The sequence below is a fragment of the Falco biarmicus genome, chromosome 7, assembly GCF_023638135.1.
Source record: "Falco biarmicus isolate bFalBia1 chromosome 7, bFalBia1.pri, whole genome shotgun sequence".
Classification (NCBI taxonomy): Eukaryota; Metazoa; Chordata; class Aves; order Falconiformes; family Falconidae; genus Falco; species Falco biarmicus.
The window spans coordinates 21433254-21452296 of NC_079294.1; the positions used below are offsets into that span (position 1 = coordinate 21433254).

At 48.8% G+C, this 19043-nt stretch overlaps 1 protein-coding gene across 9 annotated transcripts in view; it reads left to right on the top strand.

Moving 5' to 3' along the window:
- SUSD6 (sushi domain containing 6) overlaps window positions 1-8072 on the top strand; it is an 86322-nt gene extending 78250 nt beyond the window's left edge. For all 9 annotated transcript variants that reach the window (XM_056345701.1, XM_056345696.1, XM_056345703.1 and 6 more), the window contains 3 exons: window positions 372-510; window positions 1731-2152; window positions 4150-8072. In XM_056345701.1, the coding sequence (XP_056201676.1) occupies window positions 372-510; window positions 1731-2152; window positions 4150-4175 (587 nt within the window). In that variant the 3' untranslated portion in view covers window positions 4176-8072. The remainder of the gene's footprint in view (window positions 1-371; window positions 511-1730; window positions 2153-4149) is intronic.
- The last annotated feature ends 10971 nt before the right edge of the window (window positions 8073-19043 follow it).

The window sequence follows — 19043 nt, forward strand, 5'->3', positions numbered from 1 at the left end:
GCTGGTGCGATCAGGACATTTTTTGCTTTTCTTCAGCCAAGTCTCTATATAACATGACCCTTACTACCATCTATCAGTTCCCATGACCTGCTTGTACTGCTGCTCTGTTTGCCTTGTGTTTTTCCAAAGGACCCTTGTATGTGCATGTTTTATTTTAGGTTCCTTTTACAGCTGATAGAGAGGTGTCAGCCTGAGCTCTGAACTGTCCTCTGTAAGAGAGAGCTAGTGTACCTTCGGAAACTTGGGCTCCTCACATGTGCACCCAAGTGTAACTCCTGAGAGGTGGCAGTGTGGATGTTTTTTTTTTCTTCCCTATGACAGTGATTTAAGGGAGTGGATCATTTCACCTTGTCTTCCTCTTGGTTTTGTAGAAAAGGACTCTCCTCCAACAATTGGAGTACCCACGCTGTCCATAGTAGCCTCCACAGCGAGCTCCGTCGCCCTGATTCTGCTCTTAGTTGTGCTGTTTGTTTTGCTGCAGCCAAAGCTGAAGTCATTCCATCATAGCAGGTGAGTATAGCTGGGGTTTGGAGGGGCTCAGAGGCATCCTGTTTATTTGCAGCAGAAACCCATTAAGGTACTTGGTTTAGGCTTTCATTTTGGAGCAAATTACCTCCTTGCTTCTCTACTCCTGTTTTAATCACCTTGGTAGCACCTCTGCCCCATGGTCCAGCAGTAGTCTGAAATGGTGGTCTGCGATACCCAGCTGCAGTCCCCATTTCTAACCTGCCATCTGATGAGCAGTTTCCTTGCTCCTTTCCTTGGCTTTGAATGTGAAAAGTTACAATTTCTACTAGTCTGGCTATAGATCAGTCTCCTGCCTCTTCTAGCCTGGGATAGCTAACAAAGTATGTGTCTGGGTATGTATATGCATCTCCCCCAGTCCATGAGATCCTATGGACATGAATTCAGGCCGTACTGTCGACGAGGTCAGCATGCAAATGCACCATCCTTCCTTGCTGTGGGAGGAGAACCCTTGTGGCCTGAGTTTGTGGATGAGAGGAGGGACCCAGCCATAACACTGCTGCCGGCTAAGTCAACAAAGTCACTGTGGACTCTTTTCCAAACCAGCTGCTAGTACTCCTTAAATAAGAGCAGAGATGTGGCTGTTAAGCAGCAGCAAGATTGAGAGGTGGAGTCCTGGAGTCTGCCTCTTTCTGAACAAGTCCAAACCACTGGAAAAGAAAAATTCAATCTCAGGACTCGGACTGATGAGCCTGGGTGATTGACACTGTACCAATTTAAGAGCCATCTGCCCCACCCTGCCAGAGGTTATCCTACCAACTGCAAAGGTGGCAGAACAGGCAGCGCTGGGTGTTGCAGAATATAGCAGCATAACAAACTGAAATCAGTGGTGGTCAAAGCTTTTTTATCTGCTGACAGCAGAGGGCTCCGAGTCATGATCTTTGTCAGATTTAGCTATGGAGGCAGGTGAGGTGGGAAGCACTGTAACCTTTTCAGCTCTTGCTGCTAAATCCGTTGGGCACTGTGAATTACAGCCCCTGCTCATGTTTATGGCAATTCACAGTAGGGCTGCCAGGCTATGCTTGCTTGACCTTGTTAAACCACCATTTATGTTTGTCTGTTCTTCCCTAAATAAGTCAGTGGTGAGCATTAGAATTCTGCTGTGGGTAGTTATTGGAGTTCTCAGTAATAATATAAAAAAATGCAAATGCTTAACTTTGTTTCCTCACTTCTTTCTTTCTTTTTTTCTTTTTTTTTTTTTTGAGGCGAGACCAAGGTGTGTCTGGAGATCAGGTCTCTATCATGGTGGATGGTGTCCAAGTGGCCTTGCCATCCTATGAAGAAGCGGTGTATGGCAGCACAGGGAACTGCATTCCACCCTCGGATTCCCGAGTGCAGATTGTGCTCTCGGAGGGAGCTGGGCAGAATGGAGCCAGAGAGGTGCAGCAGCAGGACCAAGGGGCTCATAATAGCCTTGCAAGAGAAGATGAGGCCCCTGGACATTCTGGACTGTGTGAAGCCAGTGGCTCTCAACGCTCTGAAACTGTTCTTGTGCATCAGGCTGCCACCTCCTCCTGGGTAGCTGGCATGGCTAGCAGTAGACCTGTACACAAAGAGGTCCAGGATTCAGAAAGCAGTGACATACAGAGCCTTTTATCACTCACTTCCTCCGAGGAATACACAGATGGTACGTGACTTGGGCAAGGAGCGCTGAACCGAAACCCTTACAAGAGCAGGTTCTGCAGTTACCCAAGGGCATTCCTTGCCATTTTCATCCTAGGTGATGTCGGGCACTAGAGCAGGGGTCCTCAAACTTTTTAAGCAGGGGGCAGGCAGCCATCTGCGGCTGCTTGGTTCCCCCCCAACCCCCGGCGGGGGGTTCTGTAAATACCGGGGGCCGGATTGAGGACCCTGGGGGGCCGTATCTGGCCCGTGGGCCATAGTTTGAGGACCCCTGCACTAGAGGAACTTGTGAAGAGAGGCATCCCACTCTGCATGGGATGTTTCAGAACTTAGATATGCAAGCAGTATTTAATACCTTCTGAAGTATGCGGCGTGCTCAGACTGGAAGCCTAGGGCAGTCTGGAAAGACTGTTGGGGTTCTGCTACTCGCTCTTGTGTTTAGCAAAGGATTTGCAGAGAAATGCCAGCCTCCAGCATCGTAGTGTAAATGTGGTAAAATAGCTGTGTTTATGGAAAATGAGCTGGTTAGAGTGGGAGGCTATGTTTGGAATACAAACCCTTTGTGATGTTTGGGTGGCTTCATTTTTAGACTGTTTTAGTAAGCGGCTTACTGCCACAGTGCGTACAGTGCCGCAGCCTTGGCATGCGAGAAGACTTAAAAGGGATGTGCTTGAACTTACTGTACAGGACAGAGGGACAAGTCTGTTAAACAGTCAGTGCATCTTGCCTTCTGCGCTTCTGTTCTGCCCTGAGGGAGTGGCTTTACAATGCCAGAGCTGCTGTGAAGCTGCAGCTTAAGGTTACTTCTTCAGAAACTGCTGTGCCTCAGGCAGGAAGCATCGCTGGCTTGTAGATAGCTGAGGGCAGAACTTCTTTCCGTAGTGTCAAGGCCTGCAGCCATAGTAATGCTACCCGGAACCCTGGCAGTAAGAACAGTTAAAAGGGATTTCTGCTTAAGGTTAGAAATGGCAACGCGTCCTTAGATGAGCATTAAACCTCAAGTGCATAAACAGCAGAAATCCAGAAGTGAAGCTTAACAAAAAAATGTCTGCAGTGTAGAAGCTGGAGGATGTTGCCTCTACACTGTGTCATTTTTATCACCGCCTGGAAACACGTCTCGCCTCTAGGGCTTGTTATACAGTAGCAGATATTGCCCCTTGCAGCAGGAGGCCACAAAGCTTGTGCTTATGGCTCAAAGATGAGGAAGGTGCAGCTACTGAAGGAGATTGAATTTCTTCAAGGTAGGTAAGGGCAAGTGTGATTCTTGTATTTCCAACCATCCCTGTCACAATAAGAAACATCTTGGGTATTTTAAGGAACTAAAAGATTGATGAGATCATGGGAAAGAGGGAAACTGTCATTCTTAAAGGAAGTCATTACCTTCCCCTAAAGAACATTGATGAGGCTTTACTGGGAATACTGTATCTTCTTGTGGGTTCTCCCAGTTCGAGAGATGTGGAGAAACTAGACAGGCTCTGTTGGAGGGCTGCCAAGACAGCCAGGGGCTTGTGGGGTCTGACTGAAGGAGCTGGGCTGCTTTATAATCTGGTGAAGGAGCAGCTAAGGGCCAAGCCAACAACTGACTACAGTTACCTTACAGGGAGTTGAAAAGGCTGTGGAGCCAAACTCTTCTCAGCCAGGTGGTACGACATGGGGCAATGGCTACAAGCTGTAACTTGACAGATTCACATTTGCTGTTAGAAAAATATTTTGCACTAGGAGGGTAGTGCAGGACCAGGCAGGCACCCAAGAGAGGTGATGGGAGTCTCTGTCCTTGGGAGATTTCAAGGCTGGAGCTAGTAGTAGTCCTGCTCATAGGAGCAGGTTGGAGTAGAGTCCTCCAGAGGTCCCTTCTGCTGTGGTGGTGTGACAGGAAGACCACTGCATTATTATGTTATGGAAGTGGGAACCTGCCTTGCTTTAAACAGTAGTTTTTCTGGTGTGCATTGAACTGCAGAAGTTTTGACTACTTTTTTTTTTTTTCCTCTCCCCACCATTCAGATATTCCCTTATTGAAGGAAGCATGAGGCTTGCTGTGTTTGTCTAGCCTTCTCCCTCTTGGATTTCTTCCTCCTCCCTTCCCCCTGCCTTCGGGACAGAAGCACTCTGTGCAGCCTTCCCCGTCCTCGCAAGCTGTGCCCTGGATACCTCCAAGCAGAGATGCCCTCAGCTGAAGATCCAAAGGATGTCGCCAGGTTGCCTCCTGGATGCACCAGTGGAGTTGGTGCAGCGCTGGCTTCCCCATTCCATCAGCATCAGGGGCTCAAGGAACAGAGTGGATTTGAGCTCTCCTCTCCTCTTCCCCAGCCAGATGTTTGACAGCAGTCTCTGAAGAGCTGCTCTTTTCTTGTGCCTTTCTCCTCCTCACGCCGCTTGTTGCAGCTTATCAGCCTCTCCAGCCCTTCAGCTGCCTGGAGAGCAGGGGCTGAAACCGCTTGCTCACTGGGTGCAGACACAATTTATATATGCGTATATATGTTATATAGGCTCTTCTTCCTGCATCCTTTTTGTGATAGGGCAGGACAAAATGCCTCGCTGGGGCTGAAGCTGGGCTTGTGAGGGATCCCAGTTAAGGAGCAGCTTGTGATGTCTAGAAGCGCCTGAAATGAGATGGGCTGTGTGACAACTTAGCTGTGCAGGAGCAGTTCATTGAGAATTGCTAGAGCGCTGAAGGCTGACGAGTCCAATGTGTAGGAATGCTCTCTGCCCCCCTCTCAAAAAACATCTCTGCGGAGGTCCGTTCCTGAAAAACACTTTAGTCTCCTTCCTTCTTTATCTGTGCAGCCCACTTGATTACGCTGTGTTTCTAGAAGCTGGGACTGGGACTGTAGTGCCAGTAACACAACCCTTTCAGCTTTGGCGTGGTGCCACAGCAGCTCCTGGTGTTAGATTGTAGAAGGGTCTTAGAGAATGGCCAGTGGTTAGCACGGTCCAGAAAGCACGAGGGATGTGGCTTTCAGGTAACCAGCCCTGTGTTAACTATGAGTTAGCACCGTTCATTGAGGGCGTCGGGACTGGAACCAAATCTGTGGCCCTGCTCTTTGGATAAGCTGTGTGCCTCCAAACTTTTTTGGTTAAGGTGGTTCTGTGCTAAAGCTTAGGTTCCTTTAGTCAGATCTTCAGGCAGAGGTAACCCTTCTGAGATGTAATCTGGAGGTGGTTCACATGTTTGAAAAAGTCAAGAGAAAAAATGCCTGTAGGTAGTGAATGCCTAGTGCCATTGGTGCAATCCTGAATTACTTTTGCAGCCACACTAGGTACCTTGGTACTTGTGTCCTGGGTAACTACCATCTTGAAGGCTCGTGTGTCTTCCTAGCTCCATACAGCAAGAGTCTGCTGGTTTGTCCTAATGGGCTTCAGTGGGCTCACAGAGAAGGGCTTCTTCCTTGTGGCTGGGGTAAGCAGCGTTTATGAAGTCTCTACTAAATACAGCACAGTTGCCTCTTGCTGTGAGAGAAGGTTGACTACGTTGACAACAGTGCCAGAGAACACAATAGCTTATTCTTGAGCCTAAGTTTTGAAGATTGTTTCAAGTTCTGGTAGCAGTGAAAATAAAATTAAAAAAAATATGTATACCTCTGCCCCCCCGGTTATTAACAACAGACCAGAATATCCTGGTTGCTGTTAACAGGACTCCGTTTTTGCAGAAAGCCACATTTGTCTGGGGTAGGTGATCCGATCACAAAAGCGTTGTGGTGGCTGTAACGTTTCTTCATTGGGGAGGTCTGGACACTGTTCCATGGGATTGGTTTCAGCAAGAAGAGTTGGCTTCTTAGATGCAATGTACCTTGTCGTAACTGTCTTGAAGTAACAAGGGAAGTGTTTGCCCTGTGAGAAGCTGCTAAATTTTTATTTGAGTTGAAGGAGCAAAATGTCATGGCCTTACACATCACGTGGTAATGTACAGGTAAATAAGGATGCTGTCTTTGCTGCTTTGCTTTTGGTTTATGATCCTCACCATCCTCATCCTTGTTGCTCCAGGAACAAACATACCATCATTGCACTTGATAAAAGTGACACAACACCATTACGTATAAAATTCCTGTGGCTTAGCTCCAGTTCCTGGAAATGGGGATTAGCCATAGTATCCAGCCATGTCCCAACTGCTCGTGTTCCTGATTATCTGTTTAATCCCCGAACACCTGGGGCAGCACGTGCCTGTGGATGGAAGAATCCTATTTTCCCTATCCTTGTTCTAGAGGGATGTTATTAATTTAAAGATACAGTATTTTAAACTTCCTTCCCTGTTGCTCATGTTACCTTGCATTAACGCAAGGATTTGATAAATCCCATTTGGGTGGCTTGGGTATTTTTAGTTTGGCTTGGATGGTGAAAACCCCACATCATTTTACAGTGGGCTGCGGTGTCCCAGCTTCAAGTGCTGTAGAGGGCAAATGTTGTTTACACATAGGCTATTGGGATTGTAGAAAATAAGCATGGGAACATTTGTATTTAGTTTTTAACTCCTACCTTGGAAACAATCTAAGCTTGAGTGAATTGTCTCGTTCACTGGGTTATCAGGTCAGATGGAGGGATCGAGCGAGTGTAGTGGTAAGGGAGCGTGGAGGGAAGAATATGTGACTTCTTCCTCGCTACCTAACCACTTGGAGCAGGAGGAGTTGCTCGCTCTTTGTGCATTTAAGGTCCCATCTATTCAGACTGACCCTCAGCAACCAAGGTGCAGAAGTTGGGTACATGTTGTCTTCCTGCAAGGGACAGTGCTTTAACTCAGTGTTAGCACCAGGTTGGTGGGAGAATCCCGCAACAAAGCTGGAAGCTGATCCAAAGGCCTGACCTTGCCCTGGACAAGTGCCTGCTTTGCCAGCAGAAAGCATGTACTGTGTGGCCCTGCCTCCTCTTTCTGCTGTTGTAAAGTAAGCAGCTGCCAGTTTGTGAGAGAAAATTCAATTTCGGTTGGGAAGAGAAGGAAGCAAGCTGCACAGAAGAGGGAGTGCTTTAATTTTGTTTCATTTACAAAATTGCGGGAAATGGCTTTACTAAGGAGGAGGGGAAATGCAGAGGTGGAGGGAAACATGCAAGCATGGATCTTGTGGTCAGGAATAAACAGGCAGCTTCTGTTGGTTTACTGAGGGAAACCAGCAGCTCCCAGGCCAGTCTCTGCTGTGCTGGCTGGTAGCCCCAGCTGATGCTTCCAGCACTCGCAGAAGAGCCCGTCTCCTGCAGCGGTGCTTGTAGGAACAGGCCTCAAGGACCTGTGCAAACCAGAACATGGAAAACAGTTTGGGGGCATCACATTCCCCTTGCCAGTGTCCTCAGCTTTAGAGTTTATTTTCATATAAAATGAGGTAGAATGGCTGGGGAGGAACCTGAGAGATGTCTGCTTGACAGGGTTTGTTTTTTTTTTTATGGGGGAGGGGAAGCAAGGCCTCATTATCAAGTGATTTTTGCTCATTCATGTTGTAATTCTGCTGAGGCTGAAGGATCTGGAAGTATTTTGGACAGATATTTAGGAAAAACTAAATTGCACAGTCCCGTCTTTACTTCTGGGAGCAAGGGCTGAGGCTTAAAGATCCCTCAGCCCTGAGCTCCGCTCTATCTCAGGAGCGTTCATTACCTCTGAGCAAAGAATGTGTCCTCTTTGACTGTTGCCATAGGTGGATGCAGCCTGCATCTCAGTGTGGTGGATGGGGAGCACAGGGGCTCAGCCTTGCAAGGTGTAACACAGTAAATTACTTTTTTTTTTTTTCTTTTGGTGTTTTTTTTCTGATGGAGCCACAGCCTCCTTAACTTTTTTTCCCCCACCTGTGTCTGGCAAAAGAATTTGAAGGGAGGCATTTTTTTCTTATTTGAAGTTCCAGACATAATCATCTCATGCTCTGTCATACATGCTGGATCCTGTGACATTCAAGAACATTAAAATGGTTTAATCACATTGGAAAAATAAAAATAGCATTTATTTTAAAGGTTTCTGTTATTTTTGGAGTCTGATAGGTTAAAAAAAGGGCATTTCAGAAATTCAGAATATTATGTGCAATAGAAAAACCTACTTGCTCCCTTTCAGTTGCATGGATTTTTTAGAAAAAGAAATAAAATGCAACGTACTGCAGTGTTTACAGCCCCGGCATTGCAGAACTGGACCAGCCTGAGAGAACCAGAAAGTGAAGGTGACAGTTAACCCACAGGGAAGCAGGACAGTCTCCTGTCAGGGTCTGCATCGTGAAGCTCAGCTCAGCTCAAACCAGGAGCCAGCTGGGATTGTGTCGGAGCCCCCTGCCACCTTGAAGGGGGTCGGCAGCATTGGTGAGAGATGGTTCTGTGTGTTTTGGATTTAAATAGCTTGTATCTCCCCATCATTAACTGCAGAAGTAAAAAATTAAGTTGGGAGGAGACATGTGCTGCAGCATGAGAGCCTGTGGAGTTGCCGAGTTTGAGTTTGGGAAAGAGAAAAGCTTAATGGATTTTTATCCTTCTTCTTAACCACCAAGGTACTTGCTGTGTAGAAGAGTGCTTACTCAGCAAGCATGCTGCTTGTTCACCTTCTTGGACATCTCCCCTGAGGTTTCTCCTTGGCCTCTTTCAGCTCTGGTGTGGTGAATCATTTAACGCATCTGGAGCCTTTATGTGGCCTTTCAGCAGATGGAGAAGTCAGGCATGTTAGGAAGAAATCTGTTCCACGTGTTTTGGGAGGAAACATCCTAAGATGCTCCTGGAGGTGGATGATGGGTCAGTGCTGAGGAGTGGGGCTAAGAGAGTAACAGGCTCAGCCACTGGAAGTAATCTGGGATGGTTAAGTCATTTGCAGCACAGAAAAGGGAACACAGGGAAGGGGGGTAAAGAAGAGAAGTGACTGAAAACAGAGGTATGCTGCAGGCTAATGAGCTAATGCATTCATGACTGGGTTGTAAGGAAGCTTGTGCTTTGTTTAGATGATTTAGCTGACACCAGCAGGCTCGCTATATAAAAAAAAGAAATCAGCGTACAACTGGTTGGAGACAGATTTCCTTGCTGACCTTTTTGGAACATATTTGCAAAACCTGGTTTTACTGTTCTGATAGCAGTTGTTTAAAAAGAGAAAAAAAATGCCTTATTACTCTATCCACATAACTAATTAAACCAATTTCACTTTGTTTTCTGTATATAAATGCAATAAATCCCATCCATTTTGCACATCCTCACCCCATCCTCACCCTTCAGTCCTTACCAGGAAACTGCAGATTGAACTTGGTTTTTGTGCAAACATTTGTTTGCAGAAGAACTTCATTAGAAAGCATTTATTCTCTATGATATGCTTCAAAAGTGCAGATGTTTCCTAGAACAGGCTTCGTTCTAAGGCATATTTTTATACAAGAAATAAGCCTTTTTCCAATCCTTCATCCTCTCCTCCTGCCCTTCCACGTCAGGGCAGAGCACACCACTTCCCATGCTTCTCTTCAGGACCCTGCATTCAGCACTGCTTCCAAACTCGACCCTCTGCAGATGACGTACAGGTGGGTATACGTACCCAGCAGAATGGGTTCTACTGATGCTCAGCATATGCTTTCCATATGCTGTGCTTTTGCTTCTGTCCTCGAGTGAGCAAGGACAGAGGCAACTGAGTGGTGCTGGAAAATGTTATAGTACAGATTCTCAAATTTGCTTCCTTCGAAAAGAAAGTGAAGCTGTCTGTGAAGCAGATGTCCTATGATGCGGTGGGTAGAGGCTGCTGGTAGTTGCTGATGCAAATGCAAGGGGAGCTTGATTGCCTTTGTACATTAATCTTCTTTCCTGTATGTGTGTTCTTTTTATCTGAATTGCACCACTATGGAATTATTTGCAGAATGGTACTCCATATATATGTGGGATTTAAAGACAAAACCATAATTGATGCTGTGCAGGATGTCACTCAGTTTTATTTTGCTTTATTTTATATATATTTTCTGGTATCCTGTACATTGCAGTGGGTGTGAAGATAGTATTTTAATATTTGTACAAAGTTTAATTTAATTGTTCTATGTATATAACTGCATTTCTAAATTAAAAAAAAAAATTCTTTTGAAGTGAAACTATAACCTCTTGTGTATTTTTCGTAACTGCTTGGACCTTGTGGACTGGAAATCTAGCAGTTCGTTACTGAATATGTTGCAGTAATGCAGCGACTTCCACGTGAAGATCAGGATGAAGCTAAAGCTAGGGATGCTGCAGTGGCTTGGGGAAGGAAGTACAGATGTGGTACGGCCTTAGAAGGATCATCTGTTTCAAAAAACACCCTCCACTCTGAAGCAAAGGCCACCCTTGGTGTGCCTGCACGTGACTCCGTGAGCAGTTGGGCCAGGTTGGTTCAAGGGCTGTTCTGGAAGGGCTGTGATCACTCGAGTGCCACCTGGACCTGTTGTCCTGTCTTGGCTGACATTTCTGGTAGTTGTCTGTAGCAGATGCTCTCCAGCCTGCCGGAGAAGTCTGATCTAGTGTGCAGACTTGCTGCATGAGGCTGGGCAAGGTATTTGCCTTTACTTTTGGTAGCACCATGTGCGTGCGTGGCAATTTACTCGTGTGGAAAGACCCCCACAAGTGCTCTGCCCCTTCCTCTGCTCTCCCAGAGAAGTCACAGTCTGCGTGGTCCGAGTTACTTGGGAGCCAGCAGCGATGATCAGTCAGCGACGGAGAGGAAGGGTATGGGCTGGGAGGAGGACGCCGTAGTTACTTGGTGCTCCCGTGGCAGTGGTAGGAAGCGTACTCACTGCGTCTGTGTGGAAGGAAAAGACCAGCAATAAAAGCAAGAGGGGGTGAATGTGTCAGGAAACATGAGCTGGGTGAAAGCCATGGCGGGGGCCTCCAGGAGGGAATAAGGTTGGGTCTGGATTTGATGTAAGGAGAGAGGATGCATTTTGGGGAGTGTTTGTAGTAGCTGCTGCGTGGTTTTCTTAGTCCCCTGCTTGCGGTGCTTGGAACCTGCATCGACAACTACGGCACCGAGAGCTGGTAGCTGCTGCGGTGCCTCCATCCGTTGGTGGGGCCCCTGGGAACAGTAAGTCAGGGGAGACTGGCCAAGTTGTTAACAGTGGGAAAGGGGAGAAACGTTGAAAAAGATGATGCACAGCATGAGAGGATTTCAGAGAGAAAGAAGGGGTGAGTATAATAAATGACTAATTAATCTTGGAAACTAGATAAAGAGAACAGTGTATATATAGGAAGAGGATGTTATTTTTAGAGGGGAGATAGCATTTGTTAGTGAAATACTAATCCAAAGTGGGTAGCAGGACAGCATGGGAGACACTGGAGAGGTCTTTCAAGTACCCGGGGGTAGGCAGTGCAGGTCTGAGCGCAGAGGTGAGGCTGGGTGCAGGCTCTGCACCTCCCTCGTCCGGGGAGTCGCGCTGCGCCAGGAGGTGGCACAGGCAGAAACTGCAGAGGAACAGACGTGCAGCACTTTTCGATTGCCGTTTGCTTTGCTTTGAAGACCTAAGGTAACATTGCCCTTTGAGGCAAGTGTGCTGTTGAGGATTCCTTTCTTTTTAAGGATATCTGTCAGTAGTTTAATAGGAAAAGGAAGGAGAGAAGAGATCCTTTTGGCCAGCTTGTTCAAAGCAAAGTCCTTAAAGATGTTATATATATATTTTGTATAATCACATATATGACTTTATCCTCTGGAGGAACAGGCGGATTAAAGAGAAGGGGTGACATCTACCTTCTTCCCATTTCCATTTGTTCCTTAAATTATTCCCACTCAGCAAGCTGATCTTACAGTGTGAAACTGGAGCTCTGTGGCCTGTGCCCGCCCTCCTGTAGCGGGCAGTTGGCATGTGGGAGTCAGTGGCCTCCAGGAATTGCTTTTAAATTATTACTGGTTTTTATTGGGCTGTGGTCTTCTGCTACAGCAGTTCTAGCAGCCAGGAATGTGCCCTTCATGTTGTTCTGCAACTCTTATCCATTAGACACATTGGAAATCATTTGTCACCTCCAGTTTGTGCCTGCAATGAGAAATGACGGTGAGAGCCAAGCTCGAGAGAAGCCAGCCTGAGGTGGGTGGTCTGGGAAATCCTCCTTAACAACAACTAACAAATGAGCCCTCGGCTGCAGGGCGGAAAGGCCAGGGGCACCTAGGAACACCTCTGCTTCCAGAAAAGCAGCCTCACCACAAAGATGTTGACCCTGCCACACAGCCACTTCGAGAAGCTTGCTCAGGGAAGGGGCTAGATGGGCTCCGGTCCTTGCCAGGCGTCCTGCCAACTGGCACGCTCTACTGCCCGGCTCCCAGACAGGATGTTCTGTATGTGTGGATTTTCCAGGAACACAAAGCCATGGACACACCAGCCCCATTACAACCACGTGCTTTAACTCTTTAACAGCACCAAGTGCATCTGGAGCCTTTCCCTGCCACCCCTGCCCGCTGCGTGCCCCAGCGCCGCTGTTGGGAAGCTTTGCCGGTGGGGTTGTGTTAACAAATCAATCTGTGAGGTACCGTAGCTTTGCCCCTGCTGGAAACCTCCCCTGCGCTAACCTACCCCAGGCTCTGCTCTGTCTTTAAGGGTGCCGTGAAGCGCAGATTCCCCGCTCCTGAAAGCAGAATGCCGGCAGGCCGTGTGTCAGCAAGGCCCCTGCTCTGCAAAGCAGGTGTTTGCATGCTGCTCCTCGCCTGCCCGGGCCGTGCAGAGGGCCCCTGGCGAGCGCTGTCACGGGGAAGGGAGCGGGGTCTGGCTGGAGCACGCTGCCAGCCCCCTTCCCCATCGGCTGCAGCATTTGGCAGAACAGCAATGGTCTCTCTTGGCACCACGCTGGCATCCCGGGGTGTGTGGGAAGGGGTGGACAAGCACACACAATGGCCTTTCTGGTTCTTCCTGTTCCCTTTTGCAGAGGAGAATGATGTTTATAGCGAACTCCTCACCTTAACCTTCAGTGATAGCTGGGCTGTGACGCAGCAGAGCTAAGGAGCCCTGAGGGAAGGGTACCTCGGCGTAAGGCGGTTGTCCTCTGGCAGCTCTCTGCCATCTGGCCCGCACCGAGCTCGTGGTGCGTCTGCGGGACACAGCTCAGGCTTTTCTTGTTACATCCATGAAAAAAACCAACAAACAGATTTGGGGGTAAGAGGGCAGAGGCTGGTGCCAGCACAGGGGTGTTCAGGGCACAGACACCCTTGTTTCCTTGTCTGCTTCTCCAGGCATGCCGCTCGGATCTCCTCGTAGCTGCTCTGTGGGGTGGTGTCTGAGACCATGCTGTGTTGAGCAGCTCTGCCTGGCGAGCTGGGGTTTGCATTCCGGGCCTGTGGATCGCAGGTGAGACTGGGGAACCACTTCAAGGGGTAGGCTTGCCGTCCCTGTCCCCACATGTGCCAAACCACAGTGCCCAGCAGCCCTGGGGCAGCCTGCAGCAGGGGCAGTCAGGTGCTGCTGGGCGCAGGGCTGATGCTCCTGGGGAAGGAGGGAGCCGTAGAGGGGCTGCAGTGGCTCTGGATACCTGAGAGCACCAAGGAGGCCTCGGCAGCAGGTAAGTGTCCCTCCCTTGGAGAAGTGTGTGTGTAGTTAGACTTGTTCCCACCCCTGTGCCTGGGGCTGCCACCTCCCTGCAGTTCATCAAAGGCTGGGAATGGGAGAAAGATGGGCTGGGGAGCTGGCAGTGGTGGTGCACGTCCTCCTTACAGGTCAACAGCAGCTGGAGATGCTGTTTGCAAGGCTGGGGCTGGGCTGGGCAGAGAGCTGCTGGCTGCAGCTGGCACACAGCTGGATTTGCTTCTGCCCTGGCTGTGCCTATCAGGCAGGCCCTCCCTTTAAGAAGGGGTAACGTGCTACCCGCATTTAGAAAGTATATAATGTTCATCCTTCAACCCAAGCTTACAGTCTCTTTGCATTGAGGCAACCAGGGGCCAGGTTTGGGAGTAGCAGAGTTTTCCTTGGGAGGAAAACTCGGGCAGTGAAGCCCTCTTGGACAAGCCTGATGGAAGTCAGAGGCTGAAGCACCCAAGGGGCGACAGCGCTGGGTTTCCCACCTCATGCTCCCTCCCCTGGGTGCTGCAGGGCAGTGTGGGGGTCCCTGGGGGTGGGGACGGGACAGCAGCCTTGCAAAAATTACTTTCCTCCACCTTCATGAGCTGCCTGCGCAGGATGGCAGAAATGTCCTTGTAACAGCTGTTTCCCGGAGATTTGTGGTCCTAGGTTCAGCTCTGCAAAGTTGTTACCATCCTACAGACTGTCCTCTCCTCATAAACGTAACCTGGCTCCAAATAATTGCTTCCTCTGGGAAGCTTTAAAATAGTTGATTTGTTACGAAACCGTTCAGTATTTCATTTGTGCTTCTCTGGTGCTTTTGCAACAGCCTTACAAATAACTGGGAATTTATCTCCGTGGCATCTCGGTGGGTGGGAAGGCCCACGCGGTCCCTGTTGATGGGGAGGGGAACAAACAAAGCTCAGAAAACTGAAGTAACCTTCATAGCAGAGGCTGTGTCGCAGGCAGGGAAACAAACACTTTTGGTGACACCTTCGGTGTGTCTTCCAGACCTCTGCTGTAACTGTGAGCTCCTGGTCCTTCCGCATGGGGTGATCCAGCCATCACCCCGAGGGACAGCCTCATTATTCCAGCGCAGGCTGTGCCCGAGGGCAGTGGTTGAAATGGTGAATGGGAGATACTGACTGTCACCCTGGAAGCACAACGCCAAGGGCGATACCTTGCTGCACAATCATTCTGCCCTGTGGCTAATGAGTCTGAGATAAACCAGAGCCACCGCGCCCTGGGCAATCAAGAGGAGGCCCTGCTGTGCCAGCCGCACGCAGGAAGGTCGGCTTCCTTCTTTGCTACATGTTGGCAGCAAAGTTAGGAATTTGAGAGCAAAGTGGTGAAAATACAACTGAATGGAGCACGAGAGGGGTCTGGGTGCGGGGGTATCTCTGAGGCCCTGGGATCAGGGTTTCTTGCTTGCTGGTGCAATAGGGAACAAAGCGAGCTGCTGCTTTGTTTGGTTTATCAGTTGTGCTGCTCCCTGGTTCCTGTGAGTTGACAACCGAGGATTAATGTTGTTTCTCCCTGCAGTAGGCAGAGACGATTACGAGAGATCCAGGGTGATTAACTGTTTCTTTCTTTGTTTCTTCCCCTGTCCTGTGTTTATACAAGGCCATTTTCGTCATCTTACACCGGGGATCTGTTTGTCGGGTTTGGGGATGCCGTGCGGGTAGGGGGGGGCGGGGGGCCCGTGCGGGCCGGCGGCTCCCTGCGCTCCCCAGCTCGGGGACGCCCTCTGGCGGCCGGGCGCCGGCTGGGAGTTAAAGGCAGAGATGTGCTCCTCTAACCCAAGAAATTATTTTCGGAGGGAATAAAGAAAAGGCTGTTGGTATTCAAGATCAAAAGGACAACTGTTTCGCAAAAAAAAAAAAAAAAAAAAAAAAAAAATAATTAAAAAATCCCAACAAATCAACTTTAGAAAGCAGAGCTCTGGTGCAGGGATAAGCAGGTCTACACCAGCCGCGATGGCCGTTGGGCCAGACGGCAGGGTCACCGCTGCGGTCAGTGCTAGGGAAGCCTCGTGGCGGGGCTGAGGGAAGCTGGCTGGGCCCAGGACGTGTGTCGTGTGACGGCTTTATGAAATGTCCATCACTTGCCCAGGGATGGAGCCTTGCAGGTGTTATTCCTAAGCTGGTCTGTCTTGTTATTCAACCGAGCCTCCGTTAGCCTCCCAGATGGCTTCAGTGGCGCCAGCAATAGCGATCAAGCTGAAAAGGAGCAGGTAAATGCAACTGCCGGGACACCTAAGGCAGCACTGGCTCTCAAGATGACAACACTTGAAACAGCAGTGGCTTTGGTCTCAGCAGGCACGTGCCCCGCTGCAGGGCACCCTGCGAAGGGTCCGAGGCTGCTCCTCCCTGTGGCTCTGCCCTGGCACCTGCAGAGGGTCCCAAGCCCGTCCTGAACACGCTCACCTGGCTCAGGCCAGAGCCCCCCAGGCAGAAGACTTGATGCTGGAATGTGTTTTGGGGTTTTTTTTTGTCTGTCAGGCAAAACCCTGCTGATTTCTTTAGTGCAAGGATGTCAGATTGGTTTGTGGGACCTAATGGCCACTGGGAAAACAAATCTCTGTGGCTGCTTGGGGGGATCATCTGCTCTCTCCAGTGAGCAGAGCCGGCTGCTTCCCTTGCCGGAGCAATGTGCAATCACTGTCTTACGTGAGAGGAAACAAATTCTCCAGACACAACACCCTTCTGGGAAATTGTTGCAGTTTCTTCTGGAATTTTCAGAAACAGAAAATATGATTTTTTTTAAAAAAAATGTCCAAATCCCCAAAATATTTTTCTTATTGGGTTCCATAACTGAAAAAAAGGTTGTTTAAAACTTTTATGTTTCTCCTTTTTAGCCTGGTGAGGGAGCAGGGGCGCATTAATGCTTAAGGGGGATTCCCTCCCCCGCTCCCCTGCTTCTCAAAGAAAGCTTGCCTTGTTTTAAGTGTTTTCCTTCTGCCTGTGTCCATAGAAAATATTAGGGATATGGGATCTGGTATTCATTATAAGCTCCCAACAGAGTAAGATGAATGAAACTTTAAATGAAGCAGCTGTGAGCCAGTATGTCATTTAGCTGTTGAAGTTAAAAGCATGTATAACAAAAATGGAGTGTAACCATTTGGCGAGGGTCTTTCTCCCCTCTTTCAGAAGCTTGTATGGCATTGTCTGGTGGCTGATGCTTCATAGTCACACAAGGCAGATCTTGCCTGAGTTTTCATCTGTGTACCTACCTATCTACCAGAGCATGAAGCTCTAGATGAGGAAGCACTCGGCTGTTACACAGCCATGGTTACTTTTACCTTTGCTATCAGGGATGCCTGACAATTTAACCACAAAGCCACCCCTGATTTCCTTGAATGTGAAAATAATCGGGTAAAAAACGGAAAAGACTGAAAATTGCCTTTTCTTTACATAGGAAGTGATACGAAAAAAGCCCTCTGTTTGATTTTCTTTCCTTCTTCTTTTTTTTTCTAGCTTTGGAAAAAACCCAAGCCCAAAACAGGACCAAGTGATGCACCAGTGCCGTTCTCAGGGGCACCCCGAGTCTCCCCGCGCACGCCGTCTGGCTCCAGCGTGTTACACACTGAGTGCAGAGCCTACCAGGGTTGTCCCCAGGTCACCGGTCTCTGCCATGAAGCTGCCTGCCAGAGCCAGTGCCTTATGTCCACAGTCCCATCTCAGCCAAACGGCTGAGCTAGGGTCACGGAGAGCTTTTTTTCACCAACCAGGGAATCCCTTTTCCCTCCTCTCTCAGCAATGCAGTCCAGAGCGGCAGAGGTTTTGATCAGGCCAGCCCTGTAACGCCAATCCAGCTTTGCCTGAAAAAAGGCCCCCTGAGCTGCTGGGAGGGTCACTCTCACCAGCAGATGGGAAGGAGGGGCAGGAGGCACCTGGGGGAGCAGCTGCATATTCAGGCATCACAATATTTATCATTTTAATCAGCTGTACTGCAGTCAAGTTTGAGATACAGGAAAAGAGAGGGAAGGTCACACAAGGGCAAAAAAATGATCAGAGGCTAGAAGGACTTACAAGAAAAGATTAAAAGGGATAAATATGTGTATCTCAGCTGAGCAGGGATGGCTAAGGAAGGTTGATTTTACCATTCAAAGGGAAGAGTCTCCAAGGAGGAAAAGGGAGTCTTTAGCCTGCTTCAAGGGCTTGTAACTCAATGTGACAGGAGGAATTTTGAAAGACAAATATGGGTTAAACAGAAAAAAACCACTCCTGGTGATGTCATTTGTTAAACCGAACTGGTTTCCCACAGGGAGCAGTGGAAGCCAGGCTCTCGGCTTGTCTGTACGCTGGGGAGGGGGTGCACTTCCCTGTGCTTTAGGGGAGGCAGGCGGTGGTGGCGAGGAGGCAGGGCAAGTATGGAGCGATGCACTGGCCTGCCAGGCTCTTTGTCTTCCAGCCTTCTGCCAGAAATAACGGCCTGTGCCTGTTGCTTATCCTACATGCCATCCGAAGCTTGAATTTGACAATAGTAACAAGAGGAAACTCTTCTGCCGGTGTATGTGCTGGGAATTTTCAGCTGGGGGTGTTGGAGTGTTGTGTAGCACAATCGGACCCCTGGAAAAGCCAATGGGGCTTTACTTAATGCACTGTGCAGCTCAGGGGGCTGCACGAAAGATGCCTTGGCTGTTTCAGAGCTGCAAAAATGGTGACTAATAGCAAAGAGATCTGCATAATCATGTCTTTTGTTGCCAGCAGACACATGGTCAGGACACTGTGGTGGCCAAACACTTCATTCTAGAGCGATATGTGCAATATGTGCTTCTGAATGGTCTGGGGGGAAGAACAAATAGAAAATGTGCTTATTCCCCAAAGCATTTAATCTTACTAAATCTTACTAAAACAATTTGAAATGTGATTTAAATAGTAGGCTTTCTAGCTATTGTGTTTGTGAGCAAAGCCCCAAAAGTCTCTGAACAATTTATTTTCACCAAAAGGGACCTCATCAGCTCAGTGCTGGAAAAAGTAGCAGTCACTGGTCTGAGTGCAGAATTTGGGAAGGCAGCTGCCACCATCGACACTTCCTCATGAGAGATGACACCAATTCCTGTGCCAAGCAAGCAGGCGTTTTGGAGCAAGAACTGCAGAAGGAGCAAAGCTAATGTAAACAGGTAATGATTCACTGGCAGGAGCCAGACACCAGCGCTCCCGGCCCTGTCCTCTGCAGCATCCCGGCGGCCCCAGAGTGCCTAACTCTGCTTTTGCTTTCTAAGCTGAAGTAGGAAAGCTCTGCTCCTTTCTGGCTTTGCAAGAAGCTGCACTTTGGCAGGCCCAGCACACAGTGCTGGCAAGCCCAGGATGGTGCAGGTGCTGCTACCGAAGTATTTGGGAATCGAGCTGCATTCTTCTCTGGGGTGGGCAAGTCAGGCAGCAGATCTGAGTTTGCCTCGTGACGGTCCTTGTACCCAAACTCTGAACCAGAGGGATGCCCCGTCTCTGAAGCTGAAAGTTTAATTAAGCTCTG